Source organism: Rhamphochromis sp. 'chilingali' (assembly GCF_963969265.1).
Source record: "Rhamphochromis sp. 'chilingali' genome assembly, chromosome: 8".
NCBI classification, from domain to species: Eukaryota; Metazoa; Chordata; class Actinopteri; order Cichliformes; family Cichlidae; genus Rhamphochromis; species Rhamphochromis sp. 'chilingali'.
Genome location: NC_137935.1, coordinates 6758962 through 6774123, shown reverse-complemented (window position 1 = coordinate 6774123; position 15162 = coordinate 6758962). Strand labels below are relative to the sequence as shown.

General features: G+C 41.5%; 1 protein-coding gene across 4 annotated transcripts in view; it reads left to right on the top strand.

Moving 5' to 3' along the window:
• The first annotated feature begins 2773 nt into the window (after positions 1-2773).
• Positions 2774-15162, top strand: part of aplp2 (amyloid beta (A4) precursor-like protein 2) — a 52510-nt gene continuing 40121 nt past the window's right edge. For all 4 annotated transcript variants that reach the window (XM_080889408.1, XM_080889406.1, XM_080889407.1 and 1 more), the window contains exon 1: positions 2774-3073. In XM_080889408.1, coding sequence (XP_080745534.1) covers positions 3002-3073 — 72 coding nt within the window. In that variant the 5' untranslated portion in view covers positions 2774-3001. The remainder of the gene's footprint in view (positions 3074-15162) is intronic.

Genomic DNA, 15162 nt, shown 5'->3' with positions numbered 1-15162 from the left:
GAATCCAATTTAGTCCACTAGGTTGGCTTTAGGAAATGTGAAGCAAGGCATAAATGTTTAACTTTTAACTGTATTTTCATAAGTTTTACAGCTTTGGCTTCTGATAAACACTTCCCTCATTGCCATTCATACTATCCCAAAGTAAATGAGTAATATATAAACAGGGAAATCACAGAAAACTTCCTGTTTTTTCACATCTGTTATTTATATATATATATATTCACTGGTTCGGGCCACTTAAAATCAAAGTGTATGTGACCCACAGTATGAAATGAGTTTGACATCCATGATCTAAATCTTACTTGTAATGTCTACCCAGGAAGTTATAATGACTGCTAGATTGACTTCATGGGTCTGATTATATTTGACATCAAGTCCACAACACAAACCCACTAGATCCTGCTGATTTCATGTAATGAATGAGTACTAAATACTTAACTGGGGGAAACTGACACTTCGTTGTGAGTTTGGTTACTTCATACTGAGACAATTCCTTAAACCTCTGAAATGTAACTCCACAGTTCACGTTGGATTTTGAATGCCTTCAGATAACTAATTAATTAACAGGTAGCATTACATTCAAGTGAACTTATTTTATACAGCCAAAGCAATTTTTTATTAAATAAATAATTTTAAAACAACAACAACAAAGTAAACATGTCATTTGTTGCATTCTCATTGGACTATATTAACTGGCAAGCCGAAACAGGAAATTAATTATCTCTCTTTTTTTCTGGATGTATTTTTACTCAGGTATCTGGGGATCAAACTGACACATACCAAAATTAATCTAAACATATGCAAATTAGAATTGCTCTGACACATCTAACAACTGATGTTATAAAAATTAATAACCGATCCGTGCATGCTGCCTGGAGCAAAAATCAAATTTACATGAGGCTTTTTTCAATAAACCATCAGAGAGAAATAGAACTGACACTCTAGTAAAACAAACTCAAGTCACAAAACACCCAAGCTGCATGTGTGTGCGACTGTGTGTTTATAATTACCTTATGTAAACAAAGAAAATCTAATTTTCTTCTGTGATGTTATGTTCAAAACTGAGGCATGCTGCTCACATCATTTGCAATCTTGTAAAATAGTCAAAGTCTATTCACTATGTTTGTATACAAATACTATGAACAAGACAAGTATCAACGGGTATCGTTTTAGTGAAAAGTGCTTTTTCCTGAACATGTTCTGTTTAGCTAACAGCCTAAATGAGTAAGTTTTGCCAAATGGACCGTTGAGGAAAGACAGAGATGCCCAAAAGAATCCTGAAAGCTTCTTCAGAGCTTTCAGGTTGAATGTCTCCATAGACCTGGCATCCAGACCTCCACATGTACAAGACTGTTTATTTGTTTGCCATATGATGATGTACTCCTAGCCATGCTCTCTTTCAGCTTCAGTCCCATTCACAACATTACAGCATAACTTTTCTGATTTAAAAAGCTAAAAAAGAAAGCTAAACAAACTAAAGTGATGTTCTTAAATTAGAAATCTAACTAGAAAACTGAACCTTTCATGTATTACTACAGTTCAAGGTTCTGAGATTGAGTTAGTATCTCAGTACAAGTACTTTGAAATTACAATTGATGACTCACTATTGTTTACACCTCACATTAAGCAGCTGGTCAAGAAATATAAACTGAAACTTGGGTTTTACTTTAGAAGAAAGTCCTTTTTCTCATTTGAGGCAAGACAGAGCGTTGTAGTTTCCACGTTTATTATTGGACTTGATTACAGTGATGTTACTTATATGCATGTGTCCAGGGAAGACCTACATATGCTAGTTTCCGTCTATCAAGCGCACTGAGGTTCGTTACAAGTTTTAAAACTCTTATTCACCGCTGAACATTGTATGCATGGGTTGGGTGGATTCAACCACTGGGATATTCTTATCTATAAGGTAATTGTTGGTTTGCCCCCAATTTATTTATACACTTATATTCATCAAAATGTGTGGGAGGTCTTAGGTCCTAAGAGTTATTCATTTTATCTGTTTCAAAGGTTTGCAAATTATATATGCATTATATACACCGTATATATGTGTAGTATTGTTGCATTGTTTTCTTTTAGTTAAGTATGTAAAAGCTTATTCCACTAATCTGTTAAAAATATTAAATCATTGGCATCAGTATGTCAGTAAATGTGTGTAAAAGAATGTGTGTAGAGATTATGTCAAATTATTATTATTATTATGTAAACATTTTAAAGCCAACTGTACTCCACATATGTGGTGCAGTAATAGTAATGCAAACCTGAAGATTCAGATGGGTTAAAATTATGCTTCGGGATTCTGCTCAAGCTTTTAAGACGAATAAAGTACAAGCCAAGTGGTTGTGACCAGTAATGCTGCTACCTTTCATGTTGTGTTCATAAATTTTATGTATACATTTATTATTATAAAAATGCAGCGGTACTGACTTTAAGTGACACATGAAAAAGAAACTCGCCCATATTCCTCGTTTCCGGAAACGTTGGCACAAAAGCTCACTGTCTGAAAAAAAAGTTCGTCTTTAAGTGAAGAAGTCTTATAGCCCACAGCTTACTGCAGATAAATATAGTTAGGTATATTTCATTTAGTAAATGACATTATTCCTCCAATAAGTGTCCCAATATTTTGCGTCAGCTGTTAATTCTAATGTGCTTTATATTTTTGGGTGGATGGTGTTTGCGCGCTAGCCGCCTGATGGCGCAGTGCGCACTGCTCTGGATCAGAGGAACCAGGGGAGGGAGGAGGCAGCAGGGGCAGATCAGCCGCGCCACAGACACACAATCCACATTTCCAGAGGAGAGCGACAGTCAGCCCCCCCTCCAACGTTTTCTGTCGAGCTCGGGTAACAAAACAAGCGAAGCAGGACTCGTCTCGCTCGTCGGGGTCTGATCATCAGATTGTTCCCTGGACTTGATTTGGTCTTTATTCTCTCGGAGGTCACCTTACAGAAATAGCTCACAGGATATAAGTTATTTACAGTAGCATTATCCGAGATCCTGGAAGATGGGTTCGGTCCCAGCGATATCTGTCCTTATTTTGGGCATTGTGGTTCCAACGTTGGCCGGCTACATTGAGGTATGTGAGAAGAAATGTTTCCTGATTTACTGTGTAGGCCTACCAGGTTAGTCTAAGATCCAAAGACCAATGTGGTAGCCTCAAGCAAAAGCTGATTATTTTGCCCTGTCCTCACATGAGGTACTTACGGCTAAGCTTTGCCGATCTTCTAATGAATACACTATGTTACCTTGGTTGATGTGAAATATACTGATAAGACTTTTTCTCTTCCACACTCGGATTCCCACAGGTAGCGGAATGAATTCAGCAGGGAGGAAAGGGTTTATGAAATTTTTGTTACCTGCTTTTTTTATAGTTGCAAATGCTTCGCCTTGTGTTCATACATATTAAAACTACTTAAATATTACTCAGTTTACTTCCTTTAATTCATTCTGATGCACTGATTGCAGTTTATTGGCGAGTTGACCAGCGTGGGGCTCAAATGTCCTATAACGAGAACTATAGCAGGATTTGGTGCAGAGATCAAACGAAAGACAATTGGTGCTTAGTCAGGCATTTAGGGAAACATAGAACCTCTGCACTGGATCACACACAGTCATGCAGCCTGCTGTACGTCATGAATGTATAGACGATATTACAGAAAGGGGTATCCTTTTACCTATGCAGTCTATTTTAATTGTAGCTTTTCCTGTGTCAACAGGATGTCCACCTTTTATAGCAGACTTGAGTTCCTGCTCTATAGAGTGGATAATATATTTAGAAGCACTGAATTACCTCTCAGTAGTTGATATGTTTGACACAAATGGTCCAATTGTTGGTCTCCTTGTTCAAGCACTCACGCTCTCACACTTGCACACTTATCTACGTGATGTCCTATTTTCCTGCTGGCTCACCAAAACTGTGATGCCTGCAGTGTCAGACGTGTGTGTCAGTGGATAACAATGCACCCATTTTCACAGCAAACAGCCCCACCACCCTCCTCCCCCTCAGAGGTTAAGCATAAGTATTGCTGCTTACTGTGGAAGCAGCCATGACAAAACATTTTAACGAGTTATCTTTTCCTGGCACTTGTATTTAGCAGGGAATGTTTCTCTCTCCTGTATTTGCGACCCCCCAAAAAAACCTCGGCCATTTTGAGGCGGTATTGGCTGGCATTGTGTGTGGGGAAATAATGGTTATTATGTCCCCAACAAAATCTATGCTGCTGCACACTCTACAAAGACCTCTCCCCTCTGCAATGATTGCCTCCTCAGTCAGCCTTACTAACCACACGGACGTGCTGATCGATACAGGACAGACTCTCCTGAGATGATTAATGGATGAAATCAATGAATTTCCTGATCAGTCACCCAGATTAAATTCAGAAATTTATGGAAGCTGCTCTGCATCTTGACTGTAATGCACATGCTGAGGATTCCTGTGGTTTAATCGATGGGTGTCCTGGAGGACGGGCCTTTTTTCTTTGTTGGATTATTGCAGTAAAACACTGCATGGACAGAATATGGATATTCATATTTGTTTTTGCACCTGCCTTCTTTGCAAATACACTTTCTTCACAAAGAAAAAGATTTGATATTGAACCAAACTATGCTGCTGTTAGGTAAAACAGAAATAAAAATGCCTTAGAGCTGAAGAAATAAGATGACAAACCCCAAGGGATAAATATTTTACAATGTATTTATTCAATTTATGATCTGACTATTCAGGATCAACATCAGCTCACAGCTCAATTTATTAAGGTAAAATACATATTCACAAAGGTTAGCTTTTTTCTAAGAATTGAGTTGAACACTGAGGTGTATCTAAACAGACACAATAATGAAGTCAAGCTGTTTTGCCCTTTCAATATAAATATCAGTAGTTTGAACCAAGCAGCCATCTTCCTCCTTTTCACTGCTGCTTTTGTTTGCTAGTGGAGTCGCTGGTGTGTGGAGATTGGGCAATGCTAATGAGGTTGTGGACGCACAGCTAAGGTAGCTGAAGCCACTGAGAGCTTCTAAGAATCACTCACTGTTGCTCAGACATGGTTGTTGCCCCTCTCATCCAATACTCACCTTCCATTGTTCCTCATTTCTTTTCAGTTGTGATTGTCAAGCTTCTAAGAATCACACTGACCATTTGTCAGACATGGTTTTCCCCTTTTATCCAGTATTCACCTTCCGTTGTTCCTCATTTTGTTTCTGCTGTGATTGCCAAACTGCTCTCTCATTTTGTAATTCCGCCTTTTCGTGTTTCGGGAGTAGCCTGCTGACTTCAGCTGTGCAAACAGTTTAGTTTTGTTGAATACCTGTGAGAGTGGCAGATTGTGAGCTTTTGTTTCTTCAGCTGTAGGTTAGCTTTCTCATCTGGCCATCTCTGTATTGCAGGGTTTACTGCAGTGAGGTTTGTTTTTTTGTGTGTGTGTGTGTTTTGTTTTGTTTTTTGACCGTTTCATTTCAGATCCAAAAAACAAGAATCTGGGTTTTTATTTAAATGTCACTCACTTGTGGAGAATCATGAGTGAACAGCTGCATCTTTTCTGGAGATAATTTGGAAATGAGAAGCAGGTTTACCCAGAGAATTACATCACACACAGGCATTCGCCAATATAGCTCCCACTGGATTAATAGAATACAGAATATCAGGAACAGCTATTACATTCAGTACATTTTATTCTCTACTTACTTAGCAAACAGTGATTATCACAACGCACACAGTGTAAAATGTAGTGTTATGCAACACCACATCACATTTTTGTGCCTGTCATTAAAAAATGTTAGTGTTTTCCTTCAAGCTGGCCTGTAGCATCAGATACATCATCATGTTTCTAAGCTCAAGGCAAGACAGAACTTGTATGGAAGAGACAGCAGTGCTAACTCATGCTAGTAGAGTGACTTTGGCAAAACTCTGTTTACAAACATGCATTAGTCAGAATAGCCTTAGAGGAATGGACGAGCAGAGGTAATCGAGAGAAGATTTTTTCCTCTTTCAACAATGTTTTCTCATAAGCCAAAGCCTGTGTGCGTGCTTATAGGCAAGCTGATATTAAAGTGTGCTTTCAAGTGTATTTGCTCTGGATATGGGCTGATAGTGAACAATTGCATGTGAATGACTGCCCCCACTTGGTTGTGATTGTTGGGGCGGGAGCTATGGAGCTGTCGGTTAGCAGGCTTGAATGATTTCCTATGAAGGCCTTTTGTGTGTCCTTGAATAGCCTGAGACAACCCAGGGTGTCCTTACCATACAGAGGGGATCTCGATGCCCAGCAGAAATAAGGACAAAGACTGCTGGCAATGTTTTATCTGGGAGCATTTGCATTTGATAATGATCTGTCAATATAACATAGTGGGTGGTGGAGCACAGTTAAAGCCTTCCATAGGCTGGTGCTTTTCTTTGCTCTGTAAGCTGTAAAGATTGCCTTTTTGACCTCCACGTTCAGCCATGTCAGTCAAGGTGAAGGCGGTGACATGTGCTCCATCAGCAGAGCATCAGCCTCACCCGCCCTTGAATTTGTAGATTAGCACCTAAAACCTTGCTTTCAATTGTTGGGACAGCCCCGTATCCCAAGAATCCTCTTAGTGACAAGAAACACTGGGTGCTTATAGATCTGCAAAGGGAACGGTACTAATCCCAGAAACCCTGTCCCAACACACACTCATACGCTCACTGATTTCACTCGCCCACACAGTGAGACCCTCATTTCCACACCCTGCAGAGGCAAACTGACTTCAAAGTGGCACAGAAAACAGTGAGTCACCTGTGTGTAATATCAGTGGCGTTCGCTCAACACTGAAGTCTGCTCTATGGCTAACAGTAGGAAGGTATGTCTGATTGAATCTAAGCCCTTAATCTCTAACCTTTCATTTCCTCAAAGATACCTTCCTGCCACTCGGTTCATCTAGACTTTTCTGTCTCCGTCTGTCTCTCCGTCTTTCTTTTCACTGCCTGATTCTTGGCTGATTCTTCCTCCAAGCTTGTGCATGTCTCCTGGAGCGATTCCATCGACAGACACACTCGCGGCTCATCCCGAGGATTTAAATAGAGAGGCCTCATCAGGCGAGCCTTGTTCTCACGATGCCAGGCTTTGTCTCCGAGGCTCTGCGTGCGCCCTAATTATCCAAAGTGAGCAGAGTTGTCTTTTTTTCTTTTTTGCAACTGGAAATGTGTCTGCGTGTGGGTGTGTGTTTGTGCACCCGAGTCCTCTTGCAGCTCTGCTCATCACATATTTAGTCAGTTTTTCTCGGTGAGAGATCCTGGGCGATGGGGACTTGGCTCAGAGTCAGTGGGTTCAAATCAAGACACCCATGGCTGCACATCACTTAAGTTGCATCAGGCCCTCTGCCATATGTAGGACAATCTGCACAGCCATAACAATCTACCCCATGTATATGCAGTCAAGGTGAACGGCACTACACCTGTGTCTGTGTATTCTCAACAATAGCCTGGCTCAGCACAGATGCCAAGATGTCAGTTTGTATGCCACAGTGCTCAGGAATGCATAGCCTGAAGTCCAAAGGCCTCACTTTATTGTGCTGTGAGCAGCTCTGTTCCTGTGATAGCACTGAAAGTAACTATACACTGTGGCGAGTTCAGCAGACAAACACATGCCTTTTAATCCGTTTTAAAGGAGCCCTGCCATTTCGGACTTTATTTTTTAATGTAGTTTCTGTTTGACAAAGAGAAGTCAGTCAGTGTGGGCTGGATAAACCCTGTCAACCCCCTACTCGGTTTGAACGTGGGTTTGTGTGTGTTTGTGTGTCCCCGCAGCTCAGTGAGTCACTCTTGCTGCTTGAAATTTTCTTCCCATGAATAAAATATCTGGTGTGCTATCTATGAGTTACAGTGCACTCGTGTCTGTGCTTATGGCCCCACCTGTCTCACCGTTAGTCCCTGGTTGTCCATATGAGAGGAGGACTTTGTCTACTGTCCCCTCCCCTCGCTCCTGGTCTTATTCAGGTGTGCAGATCAATGAGTCATGTGCAGGCGCGAGCGAGGCCTCTGCACTGATTTGTCTGGGGGTTTTTTTTTTCCTCTTTTCTTTTCTTTTTTTACTTGCACACATTGGGATAAGATAGAGGCAGGCAGCAAAGAATCAAAGAGCCAGTTTAACTGTGTGCCAGGCATTGTTTCCTGCTGTTTGCATGTTCATTTGCATCACAACATGTAAAAGCAAAAATTACTCAAGGGGTGTGTGTTTTGTTTTTTTGGGGGGGGTTTTGCCCCCCCCCCCCCTTCCCCCCTCCCCCCCTCAATCTGTTTGAACCCATCTTCAACTGAGTTTCGTCTCTTGGCAAACAAGAGGAGTGAAATCAGACCTAGTTTTCCAAACTTCAATCATAATTGATGTCTTTTCTTGGATGCCATTTTTCGTTTCTTTATTTGTGTGTGAGAGAGCTTGTGGGCTGGTCTGTTTTTCTTTTTTTGTGTGTGGCTATATTTGTGTCTGTCATTATTTTCCACGGTGTGTGCTTGCAGCATGCTGGGAGGTCATATCTTTTGGTGTGTTGTGTCTTGGTGTCGCATTGAACGTGCTTTGGGGCATGATGGGGATGATCACAGACACAGTGACTGCTCTGTTGTTGTTTTGGGATGGCTTGGGTCCCATTTGATAAGGTTTTTCTCTTAACTTAAACTGCATGCACAGGTATAAGCACAGAGTGCCTTTTTTTGATTGGTTAATGGGGGAAAGGTGGTAGTCTTGTCTTGATAAGCAGGCTGAATGACTGGCAAGCTATTTTGCTGCCATAGTGCTCTGTTTTGCTGAGAGCACTGCACAAATGCTCCACCCGCTGCCAGGGAAAACAGAGCATGCTAGTTCCAGCTCCCTCCCTGTCCGTCTTCCTGCTTACTGGGCTTCCTACATATCTCTTCCCACTTTGCTTCTGTGCCTGTAGTAGAAATGCTATCATCCAAATTGAAACCAAGGACAGCACAGACTTCATCCTTTTCTTTTATCCTTTTTTTGCCCCCTCCCCTCCTCTGTGTGTGTAAAGAGATGAAAATGTCAGAACAGTAAGAGATAGAAGCATTGCAGTGTAACTATATACCCCCAGAGAGAGGCCTGCTTCGGGTGCTTCTGCTTCTGCTGCCGCCGTCGCCATCGCTGGTACTCGAGCTTTGTGACGGCCCTGTTAGCAACCAGTCTGATACAGCACTTTCTCAAGGAGACCGTGGCCAAGGACAAACAGCAGCCCTGTAGGATGCTCCCCTGGGGACTAAGACATAACAAGGGAAGATTGTACCCATAAAAGAGAGAAGGTGAAAAGGGAAAACCTGGCATTGAAGCATGAGATGTATTTTTTCTTTTGATCGAATACAGAAAAACATTTTTCCTTTGAGTTTTGCGCCCCCATAATTATGTGTTCTGCTCCTATATTCATGCACTGCAATTAATTCAGTAATAGTTCTTCATGCATGGTGGAGAGCTACAGGCTGCCGATCCCCTCCCTGCCCTGACAATGGGAATAAATGATAGATTTTTGTGTGTTGTATAGATTAAGGACAGGCTAAAACATGGGAATGTAGTGTAGTTTGGAAATAAGGGAGTATTTCAGGATATTTACATTTAAATATTTTTAGGAATATATGTTTATTTTACAGGGTCAGGTAGGCAAAAGGACAGACTTGTGAATGGGGATTATTTTTCAGTGTTTTTCAATTTTCATTTTGAAGGAATTGAACTTGTCTTTACAAATCATATTTCTTTCACAATGCCCCAATACAGAGGTCGGCAACCTGCGGCTCTTTAGTCCTTATAGTGCGGCTCCGCGTGGTTTGGGAAAATAAATCTGAAGTGTATTTTATTTATGTTAGTTATTTTTTAACTTGTAGTTCTAAATTGGAAGATTATTGTAATATTGAAATATAAAAATTAAATTATATTATATTATTTTTTTTCATCGCTCAAAATAAGCGTCACACTCGCGGAAGCCGGTATACCCGGCGAAACGCCGTGCCTTTATCGAGACTTTCAACCCCAGGTAGGCCAGTTACGGATCTTCGGATCCAAATTATGTCAGCAGCTATTCTCCACCGTGAACTATGTTAAAAACAGACACCGCTCACGTAGAGCTGGGCGATAGAACGATAACGATATGTATCGCGATATAACTTTTTCTCGATAGAAAAATTAACCTATCGCGATAGACCTCGCCGCTCTTGTCCTCTTAAAAAAACAAAAAGAAAAACAAAAAAAAAAACAGCCAATCCAAATTAAGTAGCGCAGAGCCGAACCAATCACAGCCGCAGCGTCACGTCACGTGACTTGTTACGTACAGCACAAGTGCCAAGCCGCACATGTGTATTTGTTTGGGAAGCAGCCAGCCACCGTACCGCCCGGGTAATGGAGGAAATTAGTGTGCCGACTAGAAAAATCAACCGAGCGTGACCGAAGGTTACCGAAGAGAAAACAGATGATGGTTCCAATGCCGGAGAGATTGTCAAACGGAAGAGCCATAGAAGTTCCGTAGTGTGAAGGTATTTCGGCTATTTCAAGTCTGACAAAAAACAGAGTAGCGTGCACTGTAAATTGTGCCGAAAGCAAGTCTGGAAATACAATAAACTGGTGCATGCGCTACGTCCACACGTGCCCGGGTATTTTTGAAAACGCAGATTTTTCTATGCGTTTGCACCTTTCGTCCACACGTAAACGGCGATTTTGGTCACTGAAAACGAAGATTTTTAAAAACTCCGGCCAGGGTGGATATTTTTGAAAACTCCGTTTTTGCATTTACGTGTGGACTAGAAAAACGGAGAAAACGCAGAGTCAAAGGTGTGCGCATTTTTTGACGTCACACTGTGCGCCACGTTATTGTTTCGGTGAAATGAATTTCTACAATACTGTTACTGTTAATTCTACTCTCTGCAGTGTTTAAATGCTTACATATACACACAGTTACTGTCCGTCCACACATACGACTCGGTTCTGCTTCTATGCCCCAGCTTTGTTTACTTTTTCCCACCGAGGCTTCTAGACTTCTGATTGGCCAACATTTCTGCACGGTTAGGAATCTAGCGCCACCTGCTGCTTTGGCATGTTCATAGCAGCGTTTTCCTTCATTTCTGCCTTTATGTGTGGACGGGATTATTTTTTAAAACGAAAACGGAAAATCTCCGTTTTCAAAAATACCCGTGTACGTGTGGACGTAGCCTCAGTCTCTGACTGGAAGCGCTAATTCGTCATTCGGCTTTTGTCAGACTAAAGTAACTGTTAAAACTGTTTGAAAAGCTCAGCTATACAACAAGGAGAGATTGAGAATTTCCTTTTAGTTCTCAGTTTATTTGATATTGACAAAAGTTAGTCAATTTTGTCTGTTCTTCTGTAAAACAAACTAAGATTTATTTTTAGAATTAATATTTTGTTTCTAAGTGGAATTGACAATTTAGTCTGTTTCATTTGTTCTATTTTGAAACTTAAACGCTTTAGCGGCTGCCTTTTGTGTATTTTGCAATATTTGCCTTTATTTATCTGAAAAAGTCTCATGTTCCTTAAGTACATCTACCCTGTTGAACTTATTATGGGAAATAAATATTTAAATAAAAACAAGCTGCTGATTATTTCACATTTTACTTGTGAGCAACGGCACATTTAAATCTTACAAATATAGTTATTTGGCTTATATCGTGATAGATATCGTTATCGCCTGAAATGAAAAAAACATATCGTGATATGAAAAAATCTTATATCGCCCAGTCCTGCGTAAAGATGAAAGTGACTTCGTACAGCCCCGATTTGCAGACGCTGTGCGCAGAGGTTCAGGAACAGAAGTGTCGTTGTAAACATATCACGGCAGACCCGACGATGTTTGCATGAACATGCTTTTCAGCATCTCTTTATTGACCACTTTTCACACACGGTTGCTGTACGCATACAGCCGGCTGTAGCTTTGCAGCTCACAGCCCGACACATACCAACACAACAGCATAGATAGCACAGACGTTAAGGCGGCGAGGCGTGATTGCGGGTGCCGCTCAGGTGCGTCCATCTCCCCTGCAGCCGCGCTGCCGACCACGCCCCGCCACAACAGTTTTTGTTTGGATCATTTTAGTTCAGCTGGATGTCTTTCCTTTTGTTCTTTAGGAGTTCAAAATGTGTTAATTACATAAATAAAATGTAATTTTCTCTGTAGCACTTCATGGATTTCATAAGCAACACACCTTAGTTGTTCACACAAAGCATAAAGGTAAAAAACAATATATACAGTGTTATCTTCATTTTAGATGTCAAAAAGTATTTGCGGCTCCCAGTGTTTTCTTTTGCGTGGAAACCTGGTCCAAGTGGTTCTTTGGGTGTTAAAGGTTGCTGACCCCTGCCCTAATAAGATGCCTGTTCTGTCAAGCAGTATTCTAGTTTATTTATAATTAAACACAGAAAAGCAGCAGATCCTCATGTTGGTGAAGCTGGCCTTTTTAAACTAAAATTTGCAGTTCATATTCTGTTGGTAAGTTACTCAATTAATCAGCAAATTGTTCCTGCACTGAAAAGTCCCCTGAGCCTATTCATTGCTGCTCACAGTGTGTGTTACTGGGTATTGCTGCATGCTCTGGGCTTGATTTTTAGGAAGTATACTTAGCATTCGGTACCCAACTTTCATCCAGCCAGATCTGATATTAGCCAAGCTTTGACCCTCTTATCATCCTGGTAGTATTTGTCTTTTTAATTCTCCAACCAATGACCAGTATAGGTTTCCATTATCTGTTACAAGAGTTACTATCAGCCCACTGCGAAATGACTCTTGAAGCAACAATGACTGCGCATCAAGCCGTGAATTTAGAAGTGCTGTCAGATCACAAGTTGGAGGACTTTTGTTTGACATTATGTGTAAATTAAATTTTTTTTTGTTAGAGCCATTTCAATTTTATGCATTTCTGGCCTGAAATGGGACTTTTTTTCTTTTTCATTACAAAACTGCAGTTAATGAATGCTTCTGCTGCACACCTCAATCAGCCATTTTGATCTGAGATAAATCCCAATCAAGCACTCTAGAGAATTCCATTAGTTTGATGAGATATGAATATGGCTCCGAGCAGAAATCTGAAATAGTCTGCTGTTTTCAGACAAACCCATTAAAAGTCATTTGATCTTCTGCAGCTAATTATAGAGCCTTGTGAGCTGCTAGCTGCCTTCAGCAAACTCCACCTTCTCCATTCCCCACCTTCCCTCCAACCACTCCCCTCAGTGTTCATCACATCCCATCCTTATGTTTCATATTTAGAATCAGTGCGCTATTATTGAGGTGCTTGGAGCTGACAGGCAGGCTCTGCGGCCCAGTCATGTGAGGGCAAAGGGATTTGTCAGCCTCATACTATTTGTCATTGTGCTGATTTAGATTTGGGATCTCACCCAGACAAGTAGCAGGATACTGCAGCAGGGTTTGACGGGCCGTACACTGCAGGGAAAGGAACAGGAGGTGGCAAAGCAAGGTCAGACAGTTGACAAAAAGCGAGTAGTAGACAGGCTTGGAGATGGATGCTCCTGCTGTGAAGTATGTGCCTTCTCTATAGGGACATGACTGATTAGCTTTTGGCCTCAGCACGTCTCACTAGAGTTATAATCTTCACTAGTCTGATTGAAATCCCTTTGCTCTCCCCCTGCTGAGAGGCCGAGGGAGGGCAGAGCAGAGTTTAATGACAGATAAGCATATCTATATTACATCCATCATGTTCCCCTGGTAAAGATGGCCTCCCTTGCATTGCCTGGAGCTGCGCAGGCTAATACAGACGTGTGGGCTGTGTCTCTGCTCCACTGCTCAGGATCTGCAGGGGAGTAGGAGAGGCAGGGAGCTCTGCAATCAGAGCACAGATTCATTTAAAGTCAGCTTGGGTGGTCATGGGAGAGCGACACTGCATGCCGCGGCCAAAGTCAAACTCAGTCGCCATCCATAGCATGCCTCCAAATAGCAATCAGAGTTAGAGAGAAAAAGAATACAACTTCAGTAAGTGACGAAAAATGAATTTAATATAAAATGTAGGACTTTTAATATTTTCTTTCTCTTGAAAATCCATTTTAACATGAAATCCTCAGGGCTTATGGTACATGTAAATTTGTAATATGAGAATGATGAAGGCTGTCTCGCAGTTCATTGATGATAATGTTCCTGTGAGTAAGATTCAGACTGCTGGTCTGTCAGTGCTCCACATTTGGGAAAATGAACATTTGATATTTTGTATGATAAAATGACTTCATTTGAAAAGTTGTATTTTGTTCTCTAACTTTTGTGACAAAGTGATAGAGAGGAGTCCAATTAACTCAGATCTGGGATTTGCATTTGAACAGCAGTGCTAAAAGTCACAAACATTAAGCTGGTCAGTCTTCAAATACCTTCTGGGTGTCTTCAGGGAAAGTGCTGGAATTTTGTTGGTTGTAAAACCTCTTGGGCTGTTTCATTGTTGACCAGCAACACAACCGCTTTCAGCACCACTGCGCTTGACTAATCAGTGACATTTTAGCATAGCCGACCTCTCCCTGAACTTTTCTGATCCTTTAGAAAGCATGGATGTTTTGGGGTGGTTAATCATTTAGACTTTATTTATAACCAGGTTTGTCAGCTGGAAAGGTCTCTTCTCCTGTGGGGGAGCTCCTGTAGTCAAAATGCTACCATTTGCTATTTACTGGATGTCAGAGTAAAACGGGGCAGGCTACTTGACGTTTGCATTTTTCATTTGGTTTCTTAATACTGAACCCCACAATGTTAAAACTGGCTGTGGCATCAGAGTCAAATCCCTGGTATCACTGGACAGGTCAACAACCGTCTCCTCATACACCGTGAATCTGTAATCTGCTATCATTTCCTGTTGTCACACATTTTGGAAACATTGCTACATGCCCTTGATCTCCTCCTTTCTCCAGCAGTTTTCTGGCTGCACTCCCGCTCCAGGATGGCCTCACCGCAACTCATGGCTGCATTATAGCGAGCGAATGTGATATTTCCATGTTGCCCTTGAAGCTGCTTGCTGTCAAGGTCGGCTCATGCTGAGCACCGTTTCCCCCCGCCAGCCCTCTGATTTAGACACTACACTATGTTCTTCCTCTGCTCTCTTCTCTACTGCACCGCACATTTTGGACAAATTGGCTATTTTATGTCTTACTTTGTTCACTAGAACAGTCCGTCCTTGTGCTTCCTTCACCCGGCTCTCCTCTCAATATACTACTCGTCAATTGCACCTCTCAC